The sequence below is a fragment of the Pelodiscus sinensis genome, chromosome 1 (assembly GCF_052426305.1).
Source record: "Pelodiscus sinensis isolate ZL-2025 chromosome 1, ASM5242630v1, whole genome shotgun sequence".
NCBI lineage: Eukaryota > Metazoa > Chordata > Testudines > Trionychidae > Pelodiscus > Pelodiscus sinensis.
In genome coordinates, this window is record NC_143052.1 from 304,599,058 (window position 1) to 304,620,702 (window position 21,645).

Below are 21,645 nucleotides of genomic sequence, written 5' to 3' on the forward strand. Positions count from 1 at the left end.
TCCAGAGTCAATATTCATGTCAAAGTTGCAAAAGATAACTTCTTAAAGTCCTTTAGCAATAGTGTCTCAACCGTAACTCTTCAGTTACCTTACCTTATATCTTATAGGTAGTGCTGAGGAATCTTATAGGAGTGCTGGGGAGGAGTCAGCTGTCATGGTATATGTAGGTACCAATGGTTAAGAGAAAGGTATGCGAGAAGTTCTGGGAGGCCAAATTTTAAGTTGGTAGGTAAGGGATTCAGGTTTATTAGGAATTGGGGAACCTTTTGGGGGAAGCAGTGGACTATATTTGAGGGGATGGGCTCCACCTTGAAAAATAGAACCAGACTACTGACACATACAGTTAAAAAGTTGTAGAGGACATTTTAAATTAACGGCTGAAGAAAAGACATTAGGTGTGGAGGAGCACAGACTTCAGGCAGATATACCCCTCATGGATGAATTTATTAAAGGGGAACTCTATACACTAAAAAAGAGGCAGGAAGGAAGTTGGTAAAGTAAAGGCAGAGGACAGAACAGTAAAATTTAACAGACATATTTAAATATAACAAGTGAAGGCAAGCAAATGAATATTGACAAAATGTATATGTACTTACATGCTAATGCTAAATATTAAGATGGGTGAACTAGAGTGCCTAGCATTAAATTGAGGACATTGTTATATTATGCATTATAGAAATGTAATGGATTATCGGGGAACATGTTAATAACATGGTATAAATGGGAATGACAAAAGTAGCTTGCACTGTTGGAAGACTAGTATTATAGTTTAGAGAAACCATAAACTTATATTGACTATCTAAATGTCACTTCAAGGTGTGACGCAGAGATAAAATGTCTTGACAACAAACAGGAGTACATCATGGAGCAATTAGGTCTAGAAGCCACAAAGGGAGAATTAATTCTTGATTTAATCCTAAATGGCGCTCAGGATCTGTCTAAAAGGTATCTATAGCAGAACTGTTTGATAATAGTGACCAGAATGTAATTAAATTTAACTAGCAGGCTGCGCCTTGTGCTCGCTACATTCGCCAACCCCCCTCTCTCTGGCAGCTTTCACAGCCAGAGAACGTGATAACATTATTCTGTCACCCACCAGAAAAACCTTCTTTTATAGAGAGGGATATCACTGTAGGGAGGATAATAATAATAAAAAAAAACCAACAACAACACAGTAACATTTAACTGTAAAGGGGGAACTACACAAAACCAAGGATGCTTAATGGCTGTAGCCCCAAAAATTTCAGGGTGTGTTGAGCCAATGGCACAGCTGAAGGCAGCAGTGTGTCAGTACTCCTCTAGGAGCAAGGCAGACTTGCATGGTAGGAGGTATGATTTCATACTTTCATAGAATCATAGAATACTAGGACCGGAAGGGACCTCGGGAGGTCATCGAGTCCAGTCCCCTGCCCTCATGGCAGGACCAAATACTGTCTAGACTATCCCTGATCGACTTATCTAACCTACACTTAAATATCTCCACAGATGGAGACTCTACAACCTCCCTGCGCAATTTATTCCAGTGTTTGACTACCCTGACAGTTAGGAACTTTTTCCTAATGTCCAACCTAAACCTCCCTTGCTGCAGTTTAAGCCCATTGCTTCTTGTTCTATCCTCAGAGGCCAAGATGAACAAGTTTTCTCCCTCCTCATGACACCCTTTTAGATACCTGAAAACTGCTATCATGTCCCCCTCAATCTTCTCTTTTCTAAACTAAACAAACCCAATTCCTTTAGTCTTCCCTCATAGGTCACGTTCTCTAGACCTTTTTCAGGGGTAAAAGAATCCTTGACCTGACTGTGTTGAGCCCAGGTGTGAAGCAATTGCTGGAGGAAGTATGAAGAGAGGAAAGAGGCCCCTTGGTCTATGGGTTCAGGAGAACTTTAAAGTGACACTTATACAGTCAATGTCTGGGGGTATGTCTACACTACCCCGCTAGTTCGAACTAGCGGGGTAATGTATGCATACCGCACTTGCTAATGAAGCCCGGGATTTGAATTTCCCGGGCTTCATTAGCATAAGCGGGGAGCCGCCATTTTTAAATCCCCGCTGCTTCGAACCCCGTGTAGCGCGGCTACACGGGGCTCGAACTAGGTAGTTCGGACTAGGGTCCTATTCCGAACTACCGTTACTCCTCGTGAAACGAGGAGTACCGGTAGTTCGGAATAGGCACCCTAGTCCGAACTACCTAGTTCGAGCCCCGTGTAGCCGCGCTACACGGGGTTCGAAGCAGCGGGGATTTAAAAATGGCGGCTCCCCGCTTATGCTAATGAAGCCCGGGAAATTCAAATCCCGGGCTTCATTAGCAAGTGCGGTATGCATACATTACCCTCCTAGTTCGAACTAGGAGGGTAGTGTAGACATACCCTGGGGGAGGTGTGAGACAGATGCCCGCTGGTGGTCCAATACCCTGCTAGCTACACTTGACACATCTGAAATACTCAGTATACCCCTACTTACTGTTGTTACAATCTGTATCTAAAAGGTGTTGTGTAATACAACATTGGAAAACTAATCACTCACTGGTCACAAAGGATGTGTCTACACTGCACACTTATTTTGGAATAAGCTATTCCAGAAGAAATACTCTGAAATAGCTTATTTCAAAATAGCGTGTCTACACTACAGGAAATGAGTCTAAGGCAGGTTCCCCTAATGTGGATGTGCTACCTCAATTTAGAGCCCCAGGAAGCACTAGGAAGTAATTACTTTGAATGACCCTGAGGAGGAGCTATTACAAAATAGCAGCAGTGGAGCATCCACACTACAGTTATTTCAAAATAGCTATTTCGGAATAAGCGTTATTCCTCATTGAATGAGGCTTACAGAAGTCAGAATAAGCCATCCGTTATTTCGAATTTATTTCAAAATAACAGAATTGCTGTGTAGACACTTGCATTGTTATTTCAGAATAATGACCGCTATTCCGAAATAACACTGCTGTGTAGACACACCTAATATTTTTATGTGGTATATGTATAGTCAATCCACAAGGTTTATTCATGCATGCTGAAGTTATAGCCCTAAAATGTGTTTGAACTAGGCATATCAGGTGAGTTGATGAATAATATTTTTTCAGACAAAGTAATGTGGTTCTCCCTCCACACCCCCAAAATGTGTCTTCATGTAAACTGAGCTCAGTGTTACCAAAGTGAAAGAAAAGCACATTTGCATGTTGAGGAGACAAAGAACCAGCAGAGCAAGTGGAGGAAAAGCAGGGGATGAAGACTGTACCCCCAAGAAGCCTCCCTGCTTCTTAAAATAGGGTCAATGAAGTTTGAGGGAGATACTTTTCAAAGCTTTTCTGGTCTATAAAGACAGGATCAGAGAACTCCATAGTTATCCTTTATCTGAGAAGACAAGAAAAACCAGCACATTGGACTAAGAAAAGTCTGGTCAGTCATGCTGGAAAAGAGGTTTGGTGAGAAATACTTCTTTGAACAAGAGACTTAAATCAGGTTTTAGTTTTACATTCATGTTTACTTTTGTTTGTAACCCTCTCTTTATTCCATATATGTGGTATCTCTTAAACCTATGGCTTATTGTTCAATAAACTTATATTTAGGTTGTTGATTAATTGAAGTTAACTTACATAATTAACTAAAAAAATTGTTTGAAGTTTTGATCACACTTTTAAACAATAGACTACCAATTGAAATTTATTAAATATTTTAGATATTTTTTAACCTTTTTAAACATATAGATTTCAATTACAAAACAGAATACCAAGCCTACACTGTTCACTTTATATTATTTTTATTACAAATATTCACACTGTAAAAATGATAAACAAAAGAAATACAAGTTGCACCTCCCACAACCAGCACTCTTTGGTCTGACAACATCTGCGGCCCAACAGGGCCATGGATGTTCATGAACCAAAGAACCCAGGGAGCCTAGTGGCAGGAGGGCTGGCAGAGCAGGGCCAGAGCTGGAGCTTCTGGCAGCAGGGGACCGGGCAGGAGTCCGCAGCAGACCAGGGCAGTGGGGAGGCCAGGGCCAAAACCTGGAGTAACCTGCACAGCAGCACAGAGCTTTTAGCAGCCCACAGAAGTGCAGGGCTGGGGCCTTTCGCAGCCCACAGCAGTGCAGTGCTGGTGCCCTTGGCAGCCCATAGTAGCACAGAGTCAGTGCCCACAGCAGTCTGACCAGGCCAGAGTCCATGGCCCAGCAGCCTGAGGCCAATAGCAGCGGGGCTAGCTGCCCCGTCAGTTGATAGTCAGGGGCAGCAGGGCTGTCAGTCTAGCCGGGGCCGTCGGAAGGAGTGGCTGGAGGTGGGGGGCAGCTGTGACAGTAGTGGACCTGGGAGCACTGAAGGGAAGAGGACTGGGGAGTAGCTATCAGTGGATCATCCCTGGTATCGGTAAATTCCCTCATTCGGGACGTGTGAGGTCCCAAGGGACAGACGAGGGAGGTCCAATCTGTAGTACTTTTCAAATCAACCTCATATAAAGTATTGTAGGACAATTTGTTTCTCATGAAAGTGCAACTTACAAATGTAGATTTTTTGTTATATAAATGAACTGAAAAACACACCAATATAAATTGTTAGTGCCTACAAAGTCCACTCAGTCCTACTTGTTCAGCCAATTGCTAATACATATAAATGTGTTTACATTAAAGAGAGCTAATGCTATCCGCTTATTTATGTCATTTACAGGGCATTTTTGTAGCTGGCATTGGAAAGTATTTATGTCAGATATGCTAAACATTTGTACGTCCCTTCATGCTTTAGCCACGATTTAAAAGACATGCTTTCATGCTGATAACACGCATTAAAAAGAATGTGTTAATTAAATTTCTGACTGAACTCCTTGGGGGGGAGAATTATGTGTCTCTTGTTCTGTGTTTTAAGTGCATTCTACTATATATTTCATGATATAGCAGTCTTGGGGGGATGACCCAGGTTTTGTGTTGTTGTTTTAAGAACATTTGCACTGCAGATTTGACAAAATGCAAATAAGGTACAAATATCAGATTTCTAAAGATAACTACAACACTCAGTACAAGATTATGACTCTGAAGTGCCATCCAAAATCTGAGGGGTGGGGTGCGGACCTGTAGGGGAGCCTGGACTACTCTGTGTTGACAATAAATGGTGATGTCTGCCTTGTCCAAAGTGTGGATTTCTGGCCTGTATCAAGTTTGGTGCGCCAAAGCATGCAGGCAGAGCCCAAGAGTCAGGAATTGTTTTGCATAACAATGCAGATTAAGCATGATACGCGAGACCACGTCAAAAACACAGAACAAGCAGCCTTGTACTGGTACTTGTTTCTGATAAGCAATAAATACAGATACAGTCATAAAACTGTCAACTACACACATTGCAGCAACATCCTGAGCAGCAGGATGTACCCCAAATAGGGGCATAGGGCATTTTACGTATCCTACACAATACGTAATCAATTGGTAAATATTATTAGAATGACCAAGTCTTGCTTTGCTATAAATTGGGTTTAGTAAGAACAATCGATGGGAGGGAATGGGCAGAATTGACCCACACGTCCTGCTAGATGTAACTAGAAGTAATTAGGCCCTTCACACTGGTGGCCCAGCACGTGGCGTTCCTGTATGTGGGAAGAAACAGAACCACAGAACCTTCCTGGCACTGTAGGTAGCATACGGGTGAAGTGTAAGTGAATTAGGCTTTATTATTGTATATACAGTAAACTTCCGATAATCCAGCACCTTTAGGACCCAGGGGGTGCCGGATTATCAGATATGACGGACAGTCGGAAGGGGAGGCTATGAGGGGTCTGGGATGGAGTGTGGTGGGGGGGATGCTACCCCAGACCCCTCATAGCCCCCCCCTTCCGATAGTCCGGCTCTGCCCCAGGTGTCCCTGATTCAGCCACTGCTGAAACTGACCAGCAGCAGCTGAATCGGGGACGCCTGGGGCAGAGCGGCTGGAGTGCTGCCGGGTTGGTCTGGTAGCGCCGACCCTTGGCGCGGCGAGACCAACCCGGCAGCACCCCAGCTGCTCTTGGGGACGCCTGGGGCACAGCAGCTGGGGTGCTGCTGGGTTGGTCCCGTAGTGCCACTCCTTGGCGCTACTGGACCAACCCGGCAGCACCCCAGCTGCTCTGTCCCAGGTGTACCCAAGTCAGCTGCTGCTGAAACTGACCAGCGGCTGATTCCAGGAACCCGGGGCAGAGCAGCTCTGCCTCGGGCTTCCTGGAGTCAGCCACTGGTCAGTTTCAGCAGCAGCTGAATCGGGAACAGCTGGGACAGAGCAGCTGGGGTGCTGCCGGGTTGGTCCCGCAGCCTCGAGGGGCAGCACTATGGGACCTACCCGGCAGCACTCCAGCTGCTCTGCCCCCGGCTTCCCCGATTCAGCCGCTGGTCAGTTTTAGCAGCGGCTGAATCGGGGAAGCTGGGGGTAAAGCAGCTCCAATGGTCCCGCTGCCCTGACCACTTCCGGGTTCCTGATGGTGCCGGACCATCAGGAGTGCCGGACCATCAGATGCCGGACCATCGGAGTTTTACTGTAGTAGATCTTTTAGTAATTGCTTCTGCATTGCTTTGCGCTGTATTAATTGCTTTCGAATTTATAGTATTTAAGGTTTTAATTGTACAGTAAGGCTTGAAAACTTAAACAATTGTATTAACTGCTTAAAGCTTGCAATAAATAAGAAAGTGGTTAAGTAGCTCTGGAGGGTACTGGTTTCCTTTGGATCTAAAATAAATCAAATCACATGACAGGACCATGCTTTCAGAAATCTTATTAGACAAAACCTCAATGTAAAAACACAGAATCCAAAGCACCAAAAAAAAAAAAAAAAAATCATCCTACTGTTGGTGGCATATGACTCAGTTGAGGAAAATGAATATGCATCCGTCTGCACTGCTTTTGAAGAAAACCCATCAGCATACAAGCATGTTCACTGGAATGATGGTTGACACATGAAGGGACATGTGACTTTTTAGTGCACATGACATGCAAATATCTTGCAATGCTGGCTAGAACAGTGCTATGTGAATGCCTGTTCTCACTTTCAGGTGGCATTATAAATAAGAAGCAGACAGCATTTTCTCCTGCAAAGATAAACAAACTTGTTTGTTTGAATGACTGGCTATCTAAAAAGTAGGACTGAGTGGTAGGGATGTCAATGTGTAGTTGACTACATGATTAACCGATAAGCTTGGCTTATCAATTAATCCTGTCAGCTACACGCACTCCCCCTCCTGCCACCTCTGTATTAGAGGCAGAAAGGGGAGGGAGGGGAGGCAGAAGCCATTGCCCATAAGAAGCCAACTTTTAATAGGGATGGCAACATGTAGTTGACTAAATGATTAAACAATAAGCCTGGGCTTATTCATTAAAACTATTGACTACGTGTACTTCCCCCCGCCCTTTGCTGCCTCTAATTCAGAGTGCACTGGGTGCTAGCCTCACCCCTGGGGACTATCGAATAGTCCTGCAACTGCTAAAATTTCAGGCAGTTACTTGATTATTCAATTACATGGTAACTAACATCCCTACAGAGTGGAACTGTAAGTTTTATATTGTTTTATTTTTGAATGCAGTTATTCTTGTACGTAGTTATACATTTGTAAGTTTAACTTTCATTGTAAAGAGATAGCACTACAGTACTTGTATTAAGTGAACTGAAAAATAATATTTATTTTATTTTGACAGTCCAAATATTTGTAATAAAAATAAATATAAAGCAAGCACCTTACACTTTGTATTCTGTGTTGTAATTGATAACATCTGAAAATGTGAAGTAAAAAATTATTTATATAAATGGCTTTCTATTATTATTTAAAAGTGTGATTAATTGCACAATTAATCAAAGCTATTTAATCGCACAATTAATTATGATTTATAACTTGACAGCTCTATGTATATTACTTTTAATGTAAACCAACATAGTGTTATGATTGAAACGAGTGTTTGGTAAGTCTCAATTAAATTAACGAGTTGCAGTGTGTTGTCTCTTTAAAGGAGCAACAAGCTTATTGACGTCTGTGTATGTTACAGGACATGGATGGACACTATAAAGAGGCAGTTTTGGAAAAATTCACAATTGGGAGGTATTGGTGTCCTGCTGAAGCTATGTGGTGGAAGCAAGGGTGTTGCATACAAGCTTATATGTTGGCTCTAAGCTGTCAGCCATGGCAGCATATCATTCATTACAGGTGCAGGGCAGGTGGTAACAGCCCCTTAAACTAGCCTCCAGTATGTGGAGCCACTATACTGACTGTGTAATAGATTTTTTTTAAGCTAGCCATACATGTATTTAATTTTAAACTGTCTCATAGTAACAACTAAGGGATGTGGGAAAGACTAATGTCATCTAAACCTTTCCTTTTAATAAATCCTTAGCCATGCCACTCACAGATTCTAGGAACAGCTACTCTACTAGGATGATGTGCTCAGCCTTCTCCTAACCTTCTCAGAAGAAAGGTATTATGGGAAAAGCAACTTGGTGTATATTTTCTATAAGATTTGATAATTCTTTATAGTCTGACAGCACACAACCTTAAAATCTTTCAAATTGAAAATTATATAAAATTTACTTGGGTTCCTTTTATGCATTATTTTATTATGTAAAAAATAAAGACTATGGCAAGCTTATTCTAAATTCACTAGGCATAAGCAGATGACAGTTTGTAAGACTTGAAAACATTTAAACTGTGTTTCAACCCGACACTCAAAATGTTAAACATACCTTGGGTAATCTTCTGAGGTTATGTAAACTACATCTTGATCTGACACAGATGAGGAAAATGGAATAAAATTTCCATTTTGTAATGGCAGAAGTTCCAATCCAATAAGTTCACTGTAGACTCCATCAGTAAGCACAAATTCCAAGAGATGAAGCTTTTCTTCAGGAGGGCCAGAATGTCCAGATTTCCTCAACACCTGCCGTACTACAGCAGGAGTCACCTTTTTCACAGTTTTACAGCTAGATTCAGAAAGATTAACTGCACTAGCAATGTTTGCAGGTACGTTAGCAATCTGGTTCCCTGAGCTTTGGAGGTAGTTAAGGACAGTTTGTGTGTACTCCAAGCTGTCATCCATTTCTGAGAAGCATACTTGCTCCACCTTTATCCAGTCATTGCTAGCAGAGTAAATAACTGCATTCTGTAGCAACTCTTTAAACAGAGGTTCTATGATTGGTTTCCAGTGTACCCTGATTTTATCCTTTTCAGGCCATAGTCTATAAATTCTCTCAGATGACAAAGGAAAATCTGAGTTCTTCTCAGTCTCCATTCTCTTGATAGCTTCCAAAATGAGAGTGGCATATGCTTTCGGGACGACATTCACCACAAGGAGGTCATTCCATAAAGCTGCTGGATCTCGCCACTGATCCAATTCTCGCCATTTGATACTCCTTCTATTGTCAGTCAGGCCAAAGAACCCACTAACATGAACGGGGAGACCAGTCTTACTTTCCTCACCAGGAGGTAAAGGAAGAAAACAAAATGCTTTTCCTGAAAATTCTGCTACAGCTCCTTTTTCTTCCCCATTACTTGATAAAGACATGGCTATTCCAATAGTAGGGACAAACTTCAAGTCATCAGCCAAACAATCTAGTTCATTGCATATCCCTCGACCTCCCACACTGTTACATACTAACCAAGATGTTTTTTGTGCATCCTTCACACTTTCATCTTCTAAGATTATATTTACATGGTATGTGACACATGTTATGCTGTTGCTTGGAACCCCTTTGCAATACTGACTTATTGCAGTTCCTAGAATCTTGATGGAATTGGGTCGTTCATGTTTCAAGGCCTTGTTCTCACTAGCAGTTACTCTAAAGACCAGTCTCTCAATTCCATCAGCCTCTCTAACATGTAAGGAAACATCTTGCACACTTTTCAGAAACAGCAGGACTGTATCTGCATCTGCTCGAAAGGATTCAAAAAGCTCCAGAACTTTTTGTTTATTGTACAGATTGCTACTCAATTGGGAAGGCTGCAGGCGAAGAGGGAAACGAAAAAATGTACCAGGAAAGTTTCCATTCTTGAAGGTTTCCTTAGTGCTACCAAATACACCAATGAATGGTGCAAACTGGTCTGTAAGTTCACTAACTTCTTTGCTGTCATCCTTTAGATTCCAACACTGGCCTGATTCATGGGGTCCAAAAAGTGTTTGATGGGGATCCAACATTCCAATCTGGTCACCACTGAAGATACTAGGGACATCTGCACAAGTGAAATCCAACAATATGAATAACCCTAAACAGCAAATATGAATGACGCTAAAATATCCTACTTTATCCACAAATTAAACAGCTTCAACCATTACAATCAATTATATTCTACTTTTAAAATTATAAATTGCCCTTATTTATCAAAAACCCAATCTTACTAATGGACAACTGTTCATACTCTAAAAGAGAAATTATTATATAAAATATCTTATGATTAAGATTATGATTTTTTCACAGAGGTCACGGAAGTAACAGAATCTGTGATTTCCAGTGACCTCCGGGACTTCAGCCCATAGCAGCCTGAAAGTGTAGAGTACCCCCATGACCTGTGGTGGCCAGGAACTGTGGGATACCCCCACCAGAGTACAAGTGGGGATACTCTTTAGTTCCTGGTGGCCGCAGGCAACAGGGAAACTCTTGAGCTCACAGCTGTTGAAGGAGGTAGGGGGATCCTAAAGCTCTGAACCACTCCGAGTGGAGGTGGACCATAGAAATCCCCATTTTGTCATGAATGTTTTCAGTAAAAGTCACTAGCCTCTGTGAATTTCTTTTTATTGCCTGTGACCAGTCTGTGACTTTTACTAAAAATATCCATGACAAAAACTTAGACTTACATATGATGTACAGGATAACTTTATCAAAGGGATAAGAAATAAATGACATTGTGAACAACTTTATTTGATCAAACATTTGACATACTAGCCTCTGAAACAAAATATTTTCTCGATATTGAACACTAGTTTTTTATACTTGCCTTTTTTTCCCATGCCATCTTCTTGAATTACAATAATCCAGTATTGTACGGATACATGCTCCAACAGAATGAATAACTATGAATTTTCCATGAGGCATAACCACAACAGAATAACAATAAATCTATTAAACTTTTAGGGAGTGCAAGTGAAAAAAATGTACAAAATGTAAAAAATTTAGAAGAGATTTCTTCTACACAGAATTTACTAATTTAAAGTATATACTAGGGCTGTCAAGTGATTAAAAAATTTAATCGTGATTAATCGCGTGAGCCTCCCTGTTGAAACGCTGCAGCGGCGTTTCAACAGGGCAGCAACGCAGCACCATTTCTAAGGGGCAGTGCATTAGAAGCCTGGGATCAGCTGGGGACTCCAGCTGATCCCCAGCTTCACGTTGCAAAGCCCCTTTGAAGTGTCGCTCTGGCACTTCAAAGGGACTTTGCAAAAGCGGAGCTGGGGATCAGCTGGAGTCCCCAGCTGATCCCCGAGTCCACTTGAGCTGCCCCTTTGAAGTGCAGGAGTGGCACTTCAAAGGGGCAGTGCAGCATTAACACTTGTGATTAACATGTTAAAAAATTAAAGCGTTAATCGTGTCCTGCATTAATCGCAAGCGTTGACGCAGGTCAATTGACAGCCCTAGTACATATATGAATGGAAGAAAGAACTACCAAATTAAATGGTAAAACAATCCTACAGAATTTAGGAAGCACTCTGCAGTAATAAAAGAGCCAAATGGGTGGGAGAGGGGCAAGGAAAGATGCCCACAATTAAGTGCAACTAGTTTTTGGAAAAACATATTAGGACTTACGTTAGTTTCTTTTCCCTTTATAGAATCAATGTGAACATCCTCCAGTTAAATTGCAAATTGCATGTGACTGAGAAAAGTACTTTTTTGGTATGAGACAAAATTAGCATTGTTTATTGGTCTGAATTTCACATTTCCCTTAAATACATATAGTACAAAAATTAAATGGCACAAAGCTTCAGTCTTTGGTTTTTGTATCTTATTTAAATGTATGAAAGTCTGTTTGGCATCCATCTTTATGCTCTGGGTATAAAATAAAATGTATAATTCAAATAACAATACAACATGTAGGCTACGTCTACACTGCAGGCTTCTTGAGCAAGAACTGTTTTGCGCAAGAGTTCTTGCGCAAAAGGTCTTGCTCAAGAGCACGTCCACACTGCCATGTGCTTTTGTGCAAGAGATGTGCTTTTGCGCAACAGCATCCATGGCAGTGTGGACGCTCTCTTGTGCAAGAAAGCTCTGATGCATTTTAGCTTTAGAGGTTTCTTGCGCAAGAAAGCCCTCTTGCCTGTCTACGCTGTCTTCTTGCTCAAGAGCTCTTGAGAAAGAGGACTTATTCCTCATGGGTAGAGGAATAACTCCTGCACAAGAAGCCCTCTCTTCTGATGCTTAACTGTAAATTTACTTGTGCAAGAACACGCATGCTGTGTAGACGCTCCACACGTTTTTGTTCAAGATCAGCTGTTCTTGCGCAAAAAGCCTGCAGTGTATCCATAAGCCATAGTGTTGCTCACCCCTTAGGCCTTGACATCACCAGCAAAATATAGCATCAATAATACAATAAAACTCTCCTATTCTCAACCTACACTCCCTCTAAACAGCTGACAAAAAATACGGGCTTTATTGCTCAGAAGATTAAAAAAATATGGGCTGTGATAGACCATGAGTGGATTAAGTAAATTCCAATATCAAAAGTCTCACTCACAGAACACCCTTCATGTCTGAAATATATATGAGATTAAATTAATCTTAAAGTTAATATTTTTATTTTTAAAAATTACACATAGTACCTGTTATATGATAGACTGAATTGAACCCAATTCCAAATCTTCCAACTTTTAGGGGATCATCCTTTTTTTTGCTTCTTGCTATTTCCTGTATGCCGTGCCAGTCTTCCAGGGTAAAAATTGCATTGTTGTACGCATAAAGTGCTGACCCTGAAAAATAAATAGGCACACATTAGGCAATTCAAAAAGAACACATTTGGGCCACTCATTTAATCTCCAGAAAATAAACTTACTAAATCAAGAAAACATTTTTGAATTGTAACTATGGATTTGCAAATGTAATGAGGAAGTTGTAACTCAAACTGGCACTAGAGAAATTAAACTAAAACTTGTTGAAAAAGTCCAAAGAGATAAGGAGGAATTTCTGCAAAATAAAAAATCCCTAACTACATATTTTCTTCTCTTCCTCTTCAGAAATGCAAGTCCATCCACTGATTTGTTGGATCATTTCCATGAACATTTTAACACACACCATATAATTTTGGTTCACAAACCGCCATTTTCTGTCATACAAGATAAATGCAGGTCATGTTGAGAAAGAGCTTCAGAAACTTCAGGAAAGCAGTGACCATGAGGATCTTACAAGAATCTTTTCATAACAATGAATTTTCTGAGCCCAGATTATAAAAATAACTGTGTAGCCCCCAACCACCTTAGTTCCTTCAATAATTCTCAGAATCCTGTGGTAAATATGATAAGGACAATCATATAAAATGATCTTGATAACTTTATGAATCCATGTGAACAAAATATATTTTAATATAACCTAGTACTGTACAAGGAAATACAACTGGAACAAAGAATGTAGACCATATGCACAGAATAGGGGACTGTATACTGGAAAGCAGACACACTGAAAAGGCTTCAGTGGTCAAAGTGGACAAACAATATGAGATCCCCGTATAATACTATGGCAAAAAGAGCTAATGCAATTCTTGGATCTACAAAAGGGAAGTAGTGACCAAGAGCAGGGAGGCAAATTTACTTCTGTATTTGGCACTGAAGTAGGGATGTCTGGGTATGTCTACACTACAAAGTTAATTCGAACTAACAGACGTTAGTTCGAATTAACTTTCATAGGCGCTACACAGGCAAACCGCTAGTTCGAACTTAATTCGAACTAGCGGAGCGCTTAATTCGAACTAGGTAAACCTCATTCTACGAGGACTAATGCCTAGTTCGAATTAAGTAGTTCGAATTAAGGGCTGTGTAGCCACTTAATTCGAATTAGTGGGAGGCTAGCCCTCCTCAGCTCTCCCTGGTGGCCACTCTGGGCACCACCAGGGAAACTCGTCTGCCCTCCTCCCGGCCCCGGAGCCCTTAAAGGGGCACGGTCTGGCTACGGTGCCCGTGCCAGGTGCAAGCCTGCCAGCACCCAGCCAGCTGACCCTGCACCTGGCACGGCACGAACCAGCCACCCGCTGCCACCCAGCCATCCGCCTCTTCCCGGGACAAGGCTGGCGGCTCCCAGGAGCCTGCCCAGGTCCGCAAGAGGCAGGCACCCACCTGGTCTAGTGCGGAGATCGTGGACCTCATCCACGACCTCCGCACTAGGCACAGGAAAGTGGCTGTCTAGGGCAGGATAGCTGCCAGCCTGGCCACCCAGGAGCAGGTTTGCATGAAAATCAGGGTGGTCCAGTGAGACCCCCCGACCCTGAGCCCTGAGCTTAGAATGGCCATACTGGGTCAGACCAAAGGTCCATCTAGCCCAGTAGCCTGTCTGCCGACAGCGGCCAACACTAGGGACCCTGGAGGGGATGGACCGAAGACAATGACCAAGCCATTTGTCTCATGCCATCCATCTCCAGCCTTCTACAAACAGAGGCCAGGGACACCATTTCTACCCCCTGGCTAATACCACTCCATGGACCCAACCTCCATGACTTTATCTAACTTCTCTTTAAACTCTGTTATAGTTTAGCTTTCACAGCCTCCTGTGGCAAGGAGTTCCACAGGTTGACTATTTGCTTTGTGAAGAAGAACTTTCTGTTATTAGTTTGAAGCCTGCTACCCATTCATTTCATTTGGTGTCCTCTAGTCCTTCAATTATGGGAACTAATGAAGAACTTTTCTTTATGCACCCTCTCCACACCACTCATGTTTTTATAGACCTCTATCATATCCCCTCTCACTCTCCTCTTTTCTACGCTGAAAAGTCCCAGTCTCTTTAGCCTCTCTTCATATGGGACCTGTTCCAAACCCCTGATAATTTTAGTTGCCCTCCCCTCTTCCACCCTCTCTCTTCCCCTCTCCCACCTCCTTTTTCCAGTCTCCCCGAATTTTGTTCAATAAAGAGAGTTTCCAGTTTTGAACACACGTGTCCTTTATTTTGTACATCAGGAAGGGGGGCTAGAGAGGGGTAAGTGGAAGGAGGTGAGGCAGGAATGGGGCACGAGCCCCCAATGGGGAGGACTTGGGTGGCTCTGCGAGCTCCTCGGGGTGGAAGCTCTCCTGAAGCCCCCCGATTGACCCCCACCCCAATGGCAGCCTGCGGCAAGTGCAGCCGGGCTGATGGCCGAGTGCTGTGATGTGCCGAGTGTGGGTACTCCAAGCCAGGACTGCTTTGCAAGCGGGGAACCCCTGAGAACTGTCTGTCTGGAGTGGGGGTCAGGTCCCTTTAAGCACAGCCCTCGGCTAGCCTGAGACAGCAGCTCCATGCTCTAAGTCCTAATCTGATGCCCTGCCGGCACTGCTTCTGGCCATCCTTAACCTCGTTTCAGGGTCCACTCAATGTGGACATCCTAGTTCGAATTAGCAAAATGCTAATTTGAACTAGTTTTTAGGTCTAGTTGCACTCGTTCAAATTAGCTTAGTTCGAATTAGTGCTGTAGTGTAGACATACCCTGAAGGACTAGGATTTGGGGATTTGAAGGATTTGGGGCTGCACACAATGACCTACTGAGTCTCTGCCAGCCCTAGGATTCTATGATTAGTCAACTAGACGACTATCCAGTAAGGAAATGCTTATTGAACAGCTGATAGGATAGTGGACTAGTCGCTCCCCCGGCCCCCACCAATTGCTGCCTCTATCAGATGGAGGCAGTAAGAGGGGGGAAGAAGAGTGGGTACTTCGAAGTGGCAGTGCTGCACAGAGCCCGGGAGCAGCTGGAGAGTCCCCAGCTGACCACAGGCTCTGTGCAGCGCCGCTGCTTTGAAATGCCACAGGGATCCCAGTGTCAGACTCGTGGCAGCATTTCAAAGTGACAGCACCGTGTGGAGCCCGGGATCACCTGCGGATTCCCCAGCTGATCCCAGGCTCTGTGCGGCACTGCCACTTTAAAACGCTGGGGAGCCCAGCATCAGACTCCTCACAGCATTTCAAAGAGGCAGTGCCACACAGAGCCTGGGGTCAGTAAGCCACCAGCTGATCCCAGGCTCCACACGGCACTTTTGCCTTCAAAGGCGGAGGCGCCCTAGCAAAATGCATCAACTATTTGATTAGTTAATTACCTGATACTTAACATCCTTACACTGGAGACATCAATACTGAATATCACATGTAGTTCTGGAATCCACATTTTAAAAGGGATGTTGAAAAACTAGAGAAGGTGTAGAAAAGTGCAATAAAAAGAAGTGAAGAAATGGAAAATGGCTAAAAGAGCTCAATCTGTTTAGCTTATCAAAAGAAGTTTGAGAAATAACTTGATTATAGTGTGTAATTACCTTTCAATGAAGGATGTTAATGCCTTCTTTAATCTAAGAGGCCTGGTCTACACTAGGACTTTACCCTGCATTTAGCCCCCCACGGTTGCTTATCTGTGATGAGTCCACACTACCAAGCATGTCGTTCCGCCGTAAGGGGTTGCAGAATTCAAATTCTGTAGTTCTGATTTCACAAAGAGTAATGCTTTTCCTGACCATGCATGTCTGAAATTATGCTAGTGTAGATGCTGCATTTAGGGAAATCCAACCCCACTAGCCTCTGGGAGGCCTCCTACAGCTGTCCACTATGACCACTCTAGCCACACCTTGCATCTTGATGGCTCTCCTCCTGCTGAGCTCTAAAAGTCCCAGAAACTGGAGAAGGGTCAGTCCCATGTGTCCAGCTTCGCAAGTCCTTGGTGAGCACATAGCACATCACAACATGAATACCCCCAACGTTCACTCGGACACTGTGATGGCTGTGAGCGCTCCCCTGGCCTCCACTGCCCACAGCTGCAGAAGAGCTCCAGATTGAAGTGCACAGGAGATCCTGGATCTCATCAAGGTGTGGGGGAAAGGAGTCCATCCTCCATAACCTCTGCACCAAGAAATGGAATGCTAACATCTGCGGCAGGATCACTGCCAGCCTCATGGCCAAAGGACATACCAGGATCCTTGAGCAGTGCAGGCTCCAGATCAAGGAGCTGAGGTAGTTCTATCAAAAGGCCAAGAAGCATAGTGAACACTCAGGAGCAGTTCCTCACACCTGCTACTACGATGACCAGCTGGATGACATTCTGGGGGTGGAGAGGTGGCCAACTTCCCCACTGTGGTCATCAAGTCTGCCCAAGACATGCTTGGCGTCAGCTTGCAGGAGGGTGAGGAGGTGCAGGGCTACGAAGAGGAAGATAAGAGCTAGAGGCTCAGATACCTCCTCTATCAGCTCCTTGAGTATTCTAGGATGCATTTCATCAGGCCCTGGTGACTTGCAGGTATCTAACTTTTCTAGGTGATTTTTAACTTGTTCTTTTTTTATTTTATCGTCTAAACCTACCCCCCTTCCCACTAGCATTCACTATGTTAGGCATTCCTTCAGATTTCTCGGTGAAGACCGAAACAAAGAAGTCATTAAGCATCTCTGCCATTTTCAAGTTTCCTGTTACTGTTTCTCCCTCGTCACCGACCAGTGGGCCTACCCTCTCCTTGGTCTTCCTCTTGCTTCTATTGTATTTATAAAAAGTCTTCTTGTTTCCCTTTATTCCCATAGTTAGTTTGAGCTCATTTTGTGCCTTTGCCTTTCAGAGAGCCGACAAACAGCAGATCGGCTCAGCACGGCAGCTATTTTAATTTAAATGAAGCTGCAATTATTTAAAACACCGCTTCATCTGGGTATATGTAGTAAACTAATCTACATGGCTCTGGTGACAGAGCCATGTAGTCTAGACATACCCTAACGTTATAGATTATTGGTAGATTTAATTTGTGTATGCTGATTGATTACTTGCTCACTTAACTATTAGATTTATTCAAAGTGTTGTGGAATCCAAATCTGAATAGTTGTTTATAATGGTCAAATTTTGTCTTTGAGCACGTGGATTCAATTGGTGCCCTACTGGCCATAAAGGACAGACTACTGAACCACTAGGACTCACGCAGACATATTGGAAAATGTGAGATATAGAGATAGATAGATAGATATACACACACACACACACACACACACACACACACACTTACCTTGGTACTGTGCCATATCCTTTGACCAGAGAGATTCTGTTCCATATTGAGTCTCATCATACAGAAACCTAACCTCTGTGGCACCAGCATCTTCTGCATTCTGGATCAGTTCCTGACAACAAAATAACTTTCAAATTATTAAAGTTAGGATTAGGCATAAAATTATTTTAATAATATAATCATGGCTTCCAAACTTGACAGTAGAAAATTATAAAAGTCACATCTAAAAAATTTTATTCAATTAATTTTGAACAAGTGTGATATTCTCCAATTTGATTAAATTAAAATAGACATGTCTACATTTTAGTTTAGAGGGCAACTGTCATATTCAAACAAAAATTTAAACATGTACACATTACATTTTAAACTTATTAAACTATTACAAATGTTGTTAACACAACAGTCTAGCGGTAATGGAGCATATAAACATGGGGATAAGATTACACAGTAACTTTCAGATTAGAATCAAGCAAGTAGCAATGCAGTGGCATTGTGTTGAGCCTCAGGTTGATGAATCTCACAAGTATGGAGTCCTTTGTATTATTCTGCAATAACCCCCCTCTTCAATTTCCTTGAGAGCGGCAACTACTGTCTTTGAAGGGAGCATCTTTTCAATATATGAACAGTCATAACAATTGAGAACAAAGGAGATAAGGAAGAACATTAAAAGGGAGTGACCCCTAGGACTCTGAAGCATCCTCTTTCCCTAGACCTACCCCCTTACATGAACAATGACATTTTATTTTTCTATATTTTGTTTTCTATCATATGTGATTAAGACTATGTTTCTATTTACATACTTGTAATAATAAAAGACAAATATTTTTCACACAATTCAGGATAATATGTGAGTGACAATTAGCTGCAATACTGTTAAATTAGCCAGAGCAGACAGGTGCGAAGGGGCAGATGGCACAGTAGACAGTTCTGCCCATGGACGAGAGGTAGCAAGGGTCGGCAGTGGTCCTGGAGCTCTGGCTCCGGCTGTAGCCAGGAAGCTCTGGCCTGTGGCCGCGGATCTCAGGGTCCAGCAATGGCTGAGGAGCTCTGGCCTTGGCTGCAGAGCTTGGGGTTCCACAGAGGCTGCAGAGCTCCAGACCCAGTGGCAGCTAAGGAGCTCCAGCCTGGAGATCCAAGCAGGCAGCAGTGGTGCCGGGCTGGAACCCTAGCAAAGGGCAGCAATTAAGCATGGGACATGTTGGGAGGGACCTCCCCTGGTCCAGCAAATCCCCTTGTTCAGGACCAGTCAAGTCCCAAGAATGCTGGACGAGGAGGTCCAAGCCCAAGCTGTAATAAAGTGTAGCACATCAGTAAGCATTGCATGATCATAGCCGTATACACTTTTTTATTTTATTGGACCACAGGCACCAAAACATCTTTTAGCCAAGATTCTCTTTTAGGCCTAAAAGTCTTTTTTATAATTAGATTGTAAAAGCGAGCTTAATTGCAGAGTTCTGTAGGCATAGCTCAACATATGCACAGGGTTCATAAAAACAGAAATTTACATTCACAATTCAAGTATGCTGTAGGTATGAGAGATTTGCTACAGATGCATGTTTTTTATTTATGAGAATTTATAAAGAATGCCAGAAGTTTGGTATTAAGTATGAGTCTGATCAAGAACAGACAGTAAAATAAGTTTAATAATCAATAGTAGCAATTATCTAACACGGTGGAGTGCTTTAAATCGAAGTGATTTTAATTACTGATTTAAACCAGGATTTAAATAATCAAAAAATCATTGATTTAAATCAAGTTTCTCACTGATACTTCTTCACATATTTCTTCAAACAATGATGCAAATTGGATAGTTAAAATGTGTTAATTTACAGATCAGTACAGCACTTTACAACATCTAAGAGGGTACACTTTGTGTAATTTTTTAGATAACTTGATTTTTATTAATTTAGAAAATATTACATAATATTCATTACCTGTATCAAGCTGCAGATTCATCAGCAGCACATTAGGAATGGTAAAAACTACATCATGCACAAAAACACAACAGCCCTAACATTTTATTAAACTAACTCTTAAATATCAGAGGGGTAGCCGTGTTAGTCTGAATCTGCAAAAGTGACGAGGAGTCCTGTGGCACCTTATAGACTAACTGAAGTGTAGGAGCATAAGCTTTCGTGGGCAAAGACCCACTTCGTCAGATGCATGTAGTGGAAATTTCCAGAGGCAGGAATAAATATGCAGGCCAGGATCAGGCTGGAGATGACCAGGTGGATCCAATCAAGGAGGATGAAGCCCACTTCTAGCAGCTGATCTGGAGGTGTGAATTCCAAGAGAGCAGAAGCTGCTTTTGTAATTAGCAAGCCATTCACAGTCTTTGTTTAATCCAGAGTTGATTGTGTCAAACTTAAAGATGAACTGTAGCTCAGCAGTTTCTCTTTGAAGTCTGGTCCTGAAGTTTTTTTGCTGCAGGATGGCTACTTTTAGATCTGCAATTGTGTGTCCAGGAAGATTGAAGTGTTCCCCTACAGGTTTTTGTATGTTGCCATTCCTAATATCAGATTTGTGTCCATTGATTCTTTTACGTAGGGACTGTCCTGTTTGGCTGATGTATATAGCAGTGGGGCATTGTTGGCACATGATGGCATATATTACGTTGGTGGATGTGCAGGAGAATGTACCAGTGACAGTATGGCTGATCTGGTTAGGTCCTGTGATGGTGTTGCTGGTGTATATATGTGGGCAGAGTTGGCACCGAGGTTTGTTGCAAGGATTGGTTCCTGAGTTCGAGTTATTATGGTGCGGTGTGTAGTTGCTGGTGAGAATATGCTTCAGGTTGGCGGGTTGTCTGTGGGCAAGGACCGGCCTACCTCCCAAGGCCTGTGAAAGCGAGGGATCATTGTCCAGGATGGGTTGAAGATCACTAATGATGCGTTGGAGAGGTTTTAGCTGGGGACTGTAGGTGATGGCCAGTGGTGTTCTGTTGGTTTCTTTCTTGGGCTTGTCCCGTAGCAGGAGGCTTCTGGGTACACGTCTGGCTCTGTCAATCTGTCTCCTCACTTCCTCGTGTGGGTATCGCAGTTTACAGAATGCTTGTTGAAGGTCTTGTAGGTGTAGGTCTCTGTCTGAGGGGTTGGAGCATATGCGGTTGTACCTCAGTGCTTGGCTGTAAACAATGGATCGTGTGGTGTGTCCGGGATGGAAACTGGAGGCATGCAGGTAAGTATAGCGGTCGGTAGGTTTTCGGTATAGGGTGGTATTGATATGACCGTCACTTATTTGTATCGTGGTGTCCAGGAAATGGACCTCCCGTGTAGATTGGTCCATGCTGAGGTTGATGGTGGGGTGGAAGCTGTTGAAATCATGGTGAAATTCTTCCAGAGTCTCCTTCCCATGGGTCCAGATGATGAAGATGTCATCGATGTAGCGTAGGTAGAGAAGGGGTGTAAGTGGACGAGAGCTGAGGAAGCGTTGTTCCAGGTCAGCCATAAAAATGTTGGCGTATTGTGGGGCCATGCGGGTGCCCATAGCAGTGCCACTGGTCTGGAGTACTCTTAAATGTTACATACTTATC

General features: G+C 42.9%; 1 protein-coding gene across 5 annotated transcripts in view; it reads right to left on the reverse strand.

Annotated features, from left to right (window-relative positions):
• Window positions 1–21,645, reverse strand: part of SACS (sacsin molecular chaperone) — a 164,752-nt gene that overhangs the window by 29,365 nt on the left and 113,742 nt on the right. For all 5 annotated transcript variants that reach the window (XM_006138876.5, XM_006138875.4, XM_089775516.1 and 2 more), the window contains 3 exons: window positions 18,114–18,225; window positions 12,738–12,884; window positions 8,677–10,159 (listed from right to left, as the gene is read on the reverse strand). In XM_006138876.5, the coding sequence (XP_006138938.3) occupies window positions 8,677–10,159; window positions 12,738–12,884; window positions 18,114–18,225 (1,742 nt within the window). The remainder of the gene's footprint in view (window positions 1–8,676; window positions 10,160–12,737; window positions 12,885–18,113; window positions 18,226–21,645) is intronic.